General features: G+C 50.6%; 1 protein-coding gene across 19 annotated transcripts in view; it reads left to right on the forward strand.

Moving 5' to 3' along the window:
• EVA1C (eva-1 homolog C) overlaps window positions 1-12,621 on the forward strand; it is a 124,340-nt gene that overhangs the window by 47,095 nt on the left and 64,624 nt on the right. For 14 of the 19 annotated variants that reach the window (XM_086413469.1, XM_086413490.1, XM_086413482.1 and 11 more), the window contains exons 2-3: window positions 4,302-4,498; window positions 7,656-7,779. The exons of 1 other annotated variant lie outside the window; for it this stretch is intronic. In XM_086413469.1, the coding sequence (XP_086269595.1) occupies window positions 4,302-4,498; window positions 7,656-7,779 (321 nt within the window). Of the gene's footprint in view, window positions 1-4,301; window positions 4,499-7,137; window positions 7,261-7,655; window positions 7,780-12,621 lie in introns of those variants that run through there. 4 more of the 19 variants (XM_086413523.1, XM_086413543.1, XM_086413520.1 and 1 more) reach the window with 1 other exon arrangement.

Below are 12,621 nucleotides of genomic sequence, written 5' to 3' on the forward strand. Positions count from 1 at the left end.
CAGTATTCTTGCCTGGAAAATTCCATGGACAGAGGAGCCTGGTGGGCTGCAGTCCATGGGGTCGCAAAGAGTGGGACGACTTAGCGACTAAACAACAACAAGCAGAGTTAGAGGCAGAGGCCAGTTTTAAGGGCTTTTCCTAGACTTTCTTTATTAGTATAAAGTATTGGTCACGAAGCTGCAGGTAAAGGTTTTTTAAACAAACATTTATCTACCAACAAAAATTTGCACAGATCCTAAGTGCGCAGCCAGTGAACTTAGACACAGTGAAATGCGTAGCCGCCCTTCAAGTCGAGAAGGAGCTTTGGCAGCTCACATACACTCCCCCTCATGTCCCCTCCCTGTCACCTAACCCTCTCTTCCCTAAGGTCATGCTAGCCTGGGGATGCATGGGTGGTTTTTAAACTTTTTCCTTTTTTTTTTTTTAACTGCATACAAATGTTTTATATTATCTTATTTTAAAGTTTTAAAAATTCTTTTGACCACACCGAACGGCATGTGGGATCTCACTTCCCTGACCTGGGCTCAAACCTGTCCCCCCTGCATTGGAAGGGCAGAGTCTTAACCAGTGCACCACCAAGGAAGTCCAGACTTTTTTCCCCTTTTAAATAGACTTTCTTTCTGAGAAGATTTAGGTTCACAGCGAAATTGAGCACAAAGCTCAGGGATTTCACCCACAGCTTCCCCCACTACCCCACATAGCCCGCACCAGCGGTGTACTGTCACAGCCAGGGAACCTGCGGTGACACCAGATTGCCACCCAGAGTCCATAGTTCATACCGAGCTTCTCTCTTGACGCGGTACCACCTTTGATGGTTTCATTGCCCTATACTCCCTCTGTGCTCCACCTATTCATCCCTCTCTCCCCCGCAAACCTCTGGCAACCACTTATATTTTCACTGTCTCCATAGTTTCACCTTTTCCTGAATACCATATAGTTGGAATCATGCGATATGGAACCTTTTGAAATTGGCTTCTTTCACCTAATCATATACCTCTTGTTTCCTCCATGTCTTTTGTGGCTTCATAGCTCATTTCATTTGTTGTTGTTGTTCAGTCACTAAGTCATGTCTGATTCTTGGTGACCCCAAAGACTGCAGCACACCAAACTCCTCTGTCCTCCACTATCTCCCAGAGTTTGCTCAAGCTTATGTGCATTGAATCAGTGATGCCATCCAACCATCTCATTGTCTGCCGCACTCTCCTCCTGCCCTCAGTCTTTTCCAGCATCAGGGTATTTTCCAATGAGTCGATCTTCACATCAGGTGGCCAAAGTATTGGAGCTTCAGCTTCAGTGTCAGTCCTTCCAATGAATATTCAGGGATGCTTTCCTTTAGGATTGACTGGTTTGATCTCCTTGCAGTCCAAGGAATGAATAATATTCCATTGCTGGACTTAGGCCTAGGTTTCCGAAGAGGGAATTAGACTGAGTCTAGAGCAAGTTTTACTGCTGAGCTTGTAGAGTGTCAGAACTGATGTATCGGGAAGGAGGCTCCCCTCTCTCCTCAAAGTGCAAAAGGGCCGGAAAGACCTCCAGTTAATCAATTCTGTGCATCGAGCTTCTGTCTCCAGAACATCACTCTCAGGATATGAAGATGATAGCAGGGAGGCTCTGGCCATTGCTGTGCATCCGGCTGTATTTTGATGCAAACAGTCCCACGGAGATCAAGTTTGTTTCCTGAAGACAAACTACTAACACATGACAAACTGGGTGATGAGAGGTGATAGTCCGAACACAGCAGAAGTTTCTTTCTCACTCACATGACAGTCTGTGCAGCAGGCAGCAATTCACTTCATCAGTCTGGGAATCAGGCCCCTTTGGTCTTGTGGCTCCATCTGTCCCAGGGCCTTAACATCATTTAGCCAGAGTAAATGGCCTTTCGAACAGACCATAAACACTAACCTGAGGTCATGCTCCCAGAACTGATTTAAGCTTTCAGCCAGCTGAGCATCCCCATGAAGGACAGGGTATGATGGACAAGAACATTTTATTGACAAAGCCGAGGGGATCCAAGGATGAGAGTACAACCCTGGGAAGCTTCAGGGTGGGTACCGGCCTGCGGGCAGCCTCAGAGCCACCCTTAGCTCCCAGGATCCTAAGACCCCACAGAGACTCTTGCATAAATCATGGCGTCATCAGGGTCCACCTGTGCACCCTACAGGATGACCCTGACCTGGGGCCCCAGGACCAGCAAGGGATCTCTGCCTGGTCCCTCTCGGTGCCCCGAGGGGTTCACCTTATAAGTAACAACATTCCAACAAACAGGATCCTGACTCACAATGCATGCATGCATGCTAAGTCACTTCAGTCATGTCCAACTCTTTGTGATCCTATGGACCGCAGCCCACTAGGCTCCTCTGTCCATGGGATTCTCCAGACAAAGATACTGGAGTGGGTTGCCGTGCCCTTCTCCAGAGGATCTTCCTGACCCAGGGGTCAAACCCACATCTTTTACATCTACTGCATTGGCAAGTGGGTTCTTTACCACTAATGTCACCTGGGAAGCCCCGATTCACAGGCCTTTTTGCTGCTCAAAGCTAGACTTTACTTCTCTAAGTGAAGTTAATTCGGGGTGGCTGATTCCTTGGCCGGTCTTATGATGGTGGTCGTGGGTGGGAAGGAAAAAAGTAATTACAGCCGGACACCTAAGGTCTGGATGCAGAGTGCTGGTGAGGGCGCCCAGTCTTCGCTTTCACACTGGGCAGGTGTGCTTTGGCAGGTGAGCCCCACCTAGGGCCGAGCATCTGAGTCCCTTCTCAGCGACCATCAGGGGAGCCCAGGGAGCTGGACTGGGCGCCTTTTGTCAATCATGACGGTTCAGAGAGGATTTTGAAACCAAAGCAAGAATAGCTCAAGCACGGCCCATCCCTGCGGGGACTGGGGCGCTTGGAGGCTGCCTTCCTCCACACCCCTCCTCCCCTCGAAGGCTGACGCTGCCACACCATCTCCCACACACCTCCCCAGAAAGTCCCTGGCTTCCCTCCCAGCTGCCTCGCGATTGACCTCATGAGGTGTGAGAAGGAGGAAAGGAATCTGCATCTCAGATGAACCTTCCTTCCTCCTTTCTGAGAAAACGTCCAGGCCGCTGGTGCCTGCCAGGCCGTCCACAGCTCCTCCGAGCCCAAGGCCTTTTCGACCCAGCCAGCCTCGCTGGAGGTGCAGTGACAGGGAGCCGGTATAAGTCTCCTGGGGCTGCTGTAACAAATGACTGTGAACTCAGATGACTGAAAACCGTAGAAATACATTCTCTCATAGTTCTGGAAGTCAGAAGTCTAGATCAGGTGTCAGCAGGGTCGTGCTGTCTTCAAAGTTTCTCAGGAAGAATCTTTCCTGGGACTTCCCTGGTGGTCCAGGGGTTAAGACTCTGAGCTTCCACTGCAGGCGACACAGGTTCGATCCCTGGTCAGGGAACTAAGATCCCACAGACTGTGCGGCACAGCCACACACACACACACACACACACACACACACACACATATATTTTAACTAAAAAAAAGAATCTTTCCTACTGTCTTCCAGCTCCCATTGGCTCCTGACCACCCTGGAGGTTCTTGGCTTGCAGAGACATCACTGTAGTCTTTACATGATTGCCGCCCCGTGTCTCCCTCTCTTCTCGTCAGGACACCAGTCATATGGGATTCAGGGACCTTCTCACTCCTGATCTCAGCTTCACTAATTACATCTGCCATGACCCTGTGTCCAAATAAGGTCACATTCTGAGGTTCCTGGTGAAGGTCAATTTGGGGGAAGACACTGCTGGACCCATAACGGAGCCCTACCATCCCCTCTCCCCTCCCTTCAGAGAAGTCCCTTACCGTAGGCAGGATGCCTGCCTTGGTTTCTTCTCCAGGACAGAGGCAGGCCCAGGACTGGTTTTCTAAAATAAAATGGGCATCCTCTCGGTCCAGGGAGGCCTGGCCCAGCTAGTGGGAGATCAGAGAAGCCAAGTCTCCCTCTTCCTACGTTATAGAGATGCTTCAGGACTTCTTGCCTCCTGGCCAGCCCTTCAGTGCTTCCTGGAGGGAACACGCTCTCGGAGCCTTGCCACGGGCCAGCCCAGACCAAGGGCTCCAGCCCAGACAGAAAAGCCAGCATCTGCTCCCTTTTGGCCCCCAGCTCTGTCTGATGTCCTGTCCCAGGGAGCAAGGGAGGAAGCCCCGCCCACAGCGGATGAAGCCCCGCCCACACCTTCTGCACTGCCCAGCCCCCGCCCAAGGGGAGCTGAGGTCCTCCCGCTCCGAAATCCATGAAGGAGTGGTGAACTCCTACACCCCTTGTAACCCAGCTGAATATTTTCCAGGTTACCTAACCAAACTCCTGCAAAACCACACCGCCTATGCCTGTGACGGGGACCATTTGAATCTGCAGTGTCCTCGGCATTCCACGATAAGTGTCCAGTCGGCATTTTATGGGCAAGATTACCAAAAGTGTAGTCCGCAGCAGCCTGCCTCCCAGAGGGAAGACAGCCTAACCTGTGTGGTGCCCACCACACTGCAGGTATTGCCTTTCCTAAGATGTTCTAAGATGACAAAATGGTTTCTATCTCTCTGCCTCTGCCTCTCTGTCCCTCTCTCTGTGTATATACTTGTGATTCCACAGTTCACTCCAAGCAAGCCTGATCCCTGAAAATCTCCGTGTAGACAGATCACGAATTTGGCAAATGAGCTAGTCTTTGCTTCTGAGTCTGTATAGAATGCCTACTTATTGGAGCCCTCCCGTGATACACTTGCAGAATGAATTTATTAAAAGGCATGCTGCTCCCTGCATTAAAGCTAAGTCATACCATTATGCTGGGTTTCAACCTCGAGCCTTAACATCTCTCATCAGCCCCTCCACCCCCCACCCCAGCCCCAGGAGACAAGGAAAGGCCATGCCTGCTTTAGTAGAAACTGCAAGGCAGACATCAGAGTTCATGGTCAAATTCTTAGAGAATGCACTCAAGGAAGAGGAATATCAATAATTATCTTTGCTATTTTTTAGGGTTTGCTTCTCCAGTTGTAGATAATCATGTTATTCTGGTTTGGATCTATGTTGAACAGTCTCTGCTGGTTAACTGTTTGGATCTCTGTTGACCAGTCTCTGCTGGTTTACTCTTGATAGTACCAGGAATTGGGGGTGGAGGTGCGGAGCTGACTCATTTTTTTTTCGATTGGCATTGGGGAAACACTTGGTCTATGAGGAGGTCAAAACTAATGCATTCTGTAGCAGCGCACAAAAAACCTGAAAGAACTCTTCTGGCCAACCCCAGTATCCATGATGACTTTCAACTATTCTTGCTTTCAGTTACCCAAACAACCTCCATCCAGCTTTCCTGGCCCCCTCAACATCTATAACTAGTTGGCCAAGGTTATGGAGTCAGTTGTTTTTTTTTTTTTTTAATGCCTCCGAAGTTCCCTATGAATCTGTTGATGTCAAGGCGGTTAGAGTAGCTGGTGAATTAGATGTCAGCTTGATTTTTGTCTGTTGTGAGAAATGAGAGTAACGGTAAATTTCCGAAAAGGATTGGGGAGAAATAGAATCAGCTTCAACACGGCACAGCTCTGCCTAAGGCTGGAAGAGGAGAAACAAACCTAATGTGATAACGTAAGGTTTTTTCTGTTGCCTGGACTATTTATTGCCTCATGCCAAGCACTGTAGTATCTGGGTGGTCACGTGATTGGTGAAGACACCCACCAAGAAACCACATAAATGTGTTTGAATGAATCCCCTGGTTTCCATGCCCTGAGGAGAGACAACATGTTTCTTCTGGAGATGAGCATTTCCTTTCCTTGCATGCCCCACCTTCCCTCCAGCCCTTCCCGTACCCTGAAAATGTCCCTATTCCTAAGTCCAGCAGCCCATGCCCACCTGCCTGGTGCCAGGCTTTTCCCTGGGCTTTCAAAGAACAGTGACCAGTGCCACCAAGGCGGAAGTGCCTACTTTGGGGAGGTACGAACTCCTGGCACACGCGGGCACCAACCTTATCCTCTGATCTGGGCGCCTGCCTCTGCCAGGCAACCCCGAGGGAAGAGGATGTTCCCGTAACCAGGCGGATGACTCAGCATTTGTAAACACAGTCCGGATGTTGTTCAGAGGGCTCGTCTGCCAGAAGCATCCCTGCGTGCTGCTCTTTTTCCTCCAGAAGTTAAGAGATTCTTTCCTCTTTTAACCTGTGTTTTGAGAGCTGATGCAAGGGGCTTCCTCAGAGGGCGGTTGCCCAACGTAGGAGGGAACGGGGTGACACCTTCCCATCTACCTCATCCAGAGACTAAATGGCTATAGGAAGTCCCCTCCCTGCACCTCTCAGCTCTGACACACTTTGGAAAGAGCGCTGCCTTGGGTCCCATGGTTGTAACACAAGGAGCTACGCAACGGCTGATGATTCCCTCAGCCAAGGAATATGCTCCATCTTTTTGGGGTCCTTGGGGATTTCCCTGGGCATTTTTCCTGATTTTATGCACAACTGTGAGGCCCCTAAGGTGACAGAGAATACCTGGTAGGGCCAGCATCCTTCACGAGATATTCCATGGGCGACTGTGAGAACACAGTGACTCCAGACAGGCTTGTGAATTGGCACTAAATTCAGTCCAACAGGAATAAGTAGATTCTTAGGAGTGTTTTTCCTATTCTTGGTGTGGAGGACCTCTGTGTTCATGATGGGGGGGGGGGTCCTGACCCATGTGGGAACTGGGAGGGCAGCAGTGGGATGGAGGCCTACTTGTGACCCAGTGGTGGGTGGTCCCCGAGCTTGCCCAGAGCAGACTCACTCACAAAGGTGTGATCAGCCTGGGAAAGGTCAGGAGAGGCTTGAAGGAAAGCGTTTAAAGCCAGAGGCTCAACAGAAAGCCTGAGTGTTCCGCTGGATGGGATACCGCTCAGAAGTGGGTGGGTCCTGTGTCCTTGCGGTTGGTGAGGGTAAGGATCAACTTTTTAATTTTCATGTGTTGACCTGCATTTGGGTCGGGGTTTCCAAAAACTGAAAATGAAAGTGTTAGTCGCTCAGTCGTGTCTGTCTCTTTGTTATCCCATGGACTGTGGCCCTCCAGAGTCCTCTGTCCATGGGATTCTCCAGGCAAGAATACTGGAGTAGTTAGCCATTCCCTTCCCCAGGGGATCTTCCCAACCCAGGGATTGAACCCGGGTCTCCTGCCTTGCAGGTGGATTCTTTTACCATCTGAGTCACCGGGGAAGCCCAGGAGTCTTCCAAACGCTAACGGTTCCTGTGACCCGTGTTGGGGGTTTCTAAGGATGCGTAGCTGTGACTGTTTCGCACAGCCATGGTGGGTAGGGGTGGGCATCTGCGTTTCTTCCAGTCCACCCTCTGTGGTACCTTGATATAGCTTATGTCCCCAGGAGCCTCCACGATGTCACTCTTGCCAGAACTTCAGTAGTGGTGCCAGGCAAGGCTAATTGGAGACTGGTTTTCTGTGGGAGGCCTGGTGCTGTTGGAGCAGATATTTTTTTGTGAGGAGCGATGGGCAGACCGGGGCCGATCCGATCAGCCCCGTGTGGGTGCTTCTGTCTTAGACTTAGACTTAGGCTCAGACTTAGACTTTAAATGGGAGCCCCAGGCCAGACAGGCAGGGGCCCGTCCCTCTAGAGCAGCCCAGGCGTGGGGTCCCGCAGACGCTGCATGTGGTTCTCAAGCCTGTCCCTTTTCTACCTCTCCTTTTAGAAGGTGCTGGACGAGTGTCAGAACCAGCGGGCCTGCCACCTCCTGGTCAATAGCCGTGTTTTTGGACCTGACCTTTGTCCAGGAAGCAGTAAATACCTCCTGGTCTCCTTTAAATGCCAACCTAGTAAGTAACTGCCGAGGGGGGCAGAGTGCGTGGGGGTGTGGGCTCGCAGTTTCATTCATAGCCTGATGAAAATGCTCCGCCAGTGGACCAGTTGGCATCCGTCCAGCTTTGGAACGCTTATTAATAGACATGCCGGGGTCCCAGCCTCGTGTGTGTGCACACTTACCTGTGTACATTCTTGGCCCCTGAGTTTTCTTCTTTTTAATTCTTTTGTTTATTTAGTTATTTGGCTGTGCTGGGGTCTTCGTTACTGCATGCGGGCTTTTTCTTGCTGCATGCAGGCTCTCTCTGGTTGAGGGGAACAGGGCGCCGGCTTCTCATTGCAGTGGCTTCTCTTGTTGCGGAGCACGGGCTCCAGGGCACTCAGGCTTCAGTAGCTGTGGCACCCAGGCTCAGCAGTTACAGCTTGAAGGCGTCAGAGCACAGGCTCAGTAGTCACGGCACCTGGGCTTAGTTACTGTGCGACATGTGGGATCCTCCCAGACCAGGGATCAAACCCGTGTCCCCTGCATTGGCAGCCAGATTCTTAGCCACTGGACCACCAGGGAAGCCCACCCCTGAGTTTTTAAAAAACTCCTTCCTAGTTTGTAAAACTCGGTGGTACTGATGCTAAAGGTACTGGGCGACAAGAGACTGCAATTGCTTTTCCCAAAAAATGGGGAGCTGGTTCTCCTTTTCAGAGGAGGGCTTGTTATGAGGCTCCCCCACCCCCTCAGCTGCGGGGCGGCTTGTTCTTCTGGGGTGGCCGGTGGCACAATTACTGCCTGAGCCCACAGTGACAGATCTTTACGAGCTGGCTTCCTCCCACTCTCGTCCTCAGTGGGCCATCCTGAAGCAGCATCTTTCCTGAGAGAAAGAAGAGGGCTTGGTGGGAGCAGCCTTTTCTGTCCTTTTTTTTTTTTTCCGGCCATTGTATGCAGCGTGTGAGATCTCAGTTCCCCGACCAGCGATTGAGCCCGCGCCTCCTGCACTGGGAGCTTGGAGTGTTAATCACTGGACCTCCAGGGAAGTCTCCAGCCTCTTCCATGCTGAGTCTTGCACCTTTCTCCACTGACTTCCCCACTTTCTAACGCACACCAGTTTTGTGGTTAACCGGTTGCAGTCCCAAAGTAATTGCTGTTCCATGAGGAGGTCACACCTCCAGGCATGGAGGGCCTGAGAGAAGTGTAGGTAATTACAGGTTCCTGGGAATACTTGAAAAACTTGTTGGAAAGACAGCAGTGTGCTAGCAAAGACATTTAGCCAACGGTCAGGAATGAAATTTTGGAAAATTCTGCACTGCCACCACAATGCAGTAATTCATTCAAACACACACCCAGACTCGCACTCACAAGTGCCCCCCCACTGTCACACGCTCACAGTGCACACAGCTGGACTCTCACACATGCATACTATCACACCCATATTATACACATACGCATTGTCACTCACGTAGCCACACACTTACTCGCAAGTACACACAATCACAGACTCCCACAAGTAGGTCCAGACTTTGCAGAACAGTCTGCGCCACCCCCGGGAACTCTCACCAACTCCTCCCCCACTCAGTAGACTCAGGAAATTCATTTCTAGATGCCCACGCTCTTAGAGGCACCTGATCTCAGAGATGACCACACCAGGGACTTCCCTGGTGGTCTAGTGGTTAAGACTCCGCGTTCCCAGTGCAGGGGGATCAGTCCCTGATCCCGGAACTAGATCCTGCATGCGGCAACTAAAGATCCCTCGTGCTCTAACAAAGTCCCAGCACAGCCGAAAAAAACAAAAACAAAAAAAGAGCCCCCCCCACCCCCAAAAAAGATGACACCCTTGGCCACACCCTTGTCTGCCTAAGCTTCGCCTTCTTTTCCACTTCTGCCAAGACACTTCTGCGAGATAGTGTCTCGCATTTTCTGTCTGTTGGAAAACTGCTTATGATTAGAGGCTGGGCATGACCAGCATCTGAAAGAAGTGAAAAGGCCCTTGTGAGATCAGCAGGCCCCGGGAAAGCTGGTGCAGGGCCAAAGCCCTGTTTCTCCAGCGGGCAGTGAGGCCTGTCTGCCCACTTCACTTCATCAGACCCTCACTAAGCACTGCTGTGCACAAGTGTGGCCAGGTCCTGCTTATGAAGAGAACTCACGTCTGGCAGAGGGTTCATGGATGGTTGTTCTGTCTTGGGTGATTTCCATTGTCCCGTCATCCAGAAAACATTTATTGAGATCTTTCCATACTTGATCGCGTCTTAGATTCTAGGCCAAACATCTCCTTTCCCCAGAAACACCCTCTCTCTTAAAAAAATATCTAAAGAAGACCCCTGTGCCCTTGATACTGTGCAGGAAGCTCAAAGAGGAATCGATTGACCTCAGTTCAGGGAAGACTTTCCCAGCAAGTGATGAAGAACTCCTGGCTGGGGTCAGGTCAGGACACAGGAAGCTCACTCCTTAGAGAAGCCTGCGGCCGGAGGTGCAGGGGCCTGGAGGGAGCAGAAAGAAGCACCAGGCAGAGAGCTGGGGCAGGATTCAGGGCCCTGATGGCCAGGGAGGAGGCGGAGTCTTCCTGTAGGGCAGCATTTAAGCAGGCAGTGTCCTTGGATGGGGTTGTAAAGCCCCCTCTGGCTGCCTTATGTGTAACAGACTAGAGGGGCGAGCCCTGTGTCTTAGTCCATCTGAGTTGCTATCACAAAATGCCATGAATGAGGTGGCTTACAATCAACAGAAATTTCTTCCTCTCAATTCTGGGTGCTGAGAAGGCCAGGATCAAGGTGCAGACTTGGTATCTTCTTACGACCTGCTTCTCATAGACAGCTGTCCTTTTTACTCTAACCACACTTGGCAAAAGGGCAAGGAATCTCTCTGGGGTCCCGTATGTAAGGGCACTAACCCCAATCATGAGGGTGCACCCTCATGACCTAAGCACCTTCCAAAGGCCCCACCTCCTGATGCCTAATCCCACTTCCTAATCACATGGGCATTAGGATTTCAGCAAGGGGATTTTAGGGGGACACAAGGGTTCAGACCAGAGCATCTTGTGTGACCTGGATGGACATTGGTGACCTGGGGCACTGAAGTTTGCTGGAGTTCCTATGAGCTGTTATGAAACAGTGTTGGCAGTGAGGTTGTCCCCACACCCTCCTTCCTCTTTTTCTGCAGCACTCACCTCCAGAGGCTCTTCTCCATGGCCCCAGTTCCAGTCCCTGCATAACACTCTGAGTGTCCAAAGGCCCCACTGCTGAGCCCAGGGTGCATGGAGCCAGCCTTACCATGGGAGCCAGCTCACCCGTCTCGGCCCGTCCTTACCTGTGTGCAGTGACAGCCACCCTGATGAAAGTGTTTATACCAGGGAGATTGGCTGAGGCTACAGATCAGGGCACATTTGTGTGTTGTGTGGAGAGTATTTTATCAGCAGTCCTCACTGGAATCTTCTTTCCTTGATTGTGTGCCATGCTTCACCTCGTCCTTAAATCTCATCCCTTTGGAGAATTTTTGGTTGCAGCAGGTCTTTGAATTTGGGGTTCATGTTCTTGTCTGCTTTGGGGCTGTCTGTGATCTTGGACAGTGGAAGGAAGTGTTCTGAGCCTCTATAACTCAATGGTAAAATAAAGATGATACATGATACACTTTCTATGCAGGGCTGCTGTAAAGAATAAAAATATAGTGCTGTGTGTAAAATGCTTAGCACAGGACCTGTCAGGGAGTTGAGTTCAGGGACTGGCAGCTGTTATCCCAAGGGGAAGATTAAAGTAAGTCTTTAAAAATTTTTTAATTTATATGTTTACTTGATTTTTGACTGCATGGGGTCTTCATTGCTGTGTGGGGTTTTCTCCAGTTGCAGTGAGAGGGACTACTCTCTAGGTGAGTGGGCTTCGCACTGTGGTGACTTCCCTTGTGGAAGACCATGGGATCTAGAGCATCCAGGCTTCAGTGGCTGCAGCACATTGGTTCAGTGGTTGCAGCTCTCAGGCTGTAAAGCATGGGCACCATAGTTTTGGTGCACGGATTTAGTTGCCCCATGGCGTGGAATCTTCCTGGACCAGGGATCAAACTCATGTCTCCTGCATTGGCAGGCAGATTCTTAACCACTGGACCACCAGGGAAGGCCTTAAGTAATTCTTGCTAAAGATATGAATGACTGCAAGGCAGTGACATACCCGTGATTGGGGGTGGGGGGGTGTGCTCTGCCCTAGGGAATAGCAGGGTGCATTGTCTGTTGAGGACTTAAAAACAGCGTGCGTGTGTGTGCTCAGTCGCTTCAGTTGTGTCTGACTCTGTGACACTGTAGACTCTAGCCTGCCAGGCTCCTCTGCCCATGGGATTCTCCAGGCAAGAATACTGGAGTGGGTTGCCATGCCCTTCTCCAGGGAATCTTCCCAACCCAGGGATCAGACCTGCATCTCCTGAGTCTCCTGCATTGCAGGCAGATTCTGTACCACTGGAGAAGCCCCTAAAAACACAATAAAAGAGGCTAAATGGCTGTCTTTACGTTAATATTGTCATGCACTGGCAGCTGTAAATAATGTCAATAATAACATATTCCTATCAGGGCAAAGCACTGATGCTGAAAGCTTGGTTTCTGTGCACTGGTGCTGAGTCGAATCTCAGAGGCAGAGTTTTGGGTGAAGTAGAAAAAGGATAGCTTTATTGCTTTGCCAGGGAAAGGGGGACACAGCAGGCTGTTGCCTCAGAAAACTGCATGTCCCAACCCATGGGGATTTGGTGAGGAGTTTTATAGCAGTAGGTCAAGGGTGAGCTTGCTGATAGGATTAGGGCTCAGGTGGTGTTCTCTGGAATGAAGAATGCTAACACCTTCCAAAAGCTCTGAAGGATTGGAGAAGACTCTAGAGAGTCCCTTGAACTGCAAGGAGATCCA

This window comes from Bos grunniens, chromosome 1 (assembly GCF_055505025.1).
Source record: "Bos grunniens cultivar Pamir isolate PY7600 chromosome 1, Bosgru_T2T1.0, whole genome shotgun sequence".
Taxonomy (NCBI): Eukaryota; Metazoa; Chordata; class Mammalia; order Artiodactyla; family Bovidae; genus Bos; species Bos grunniens.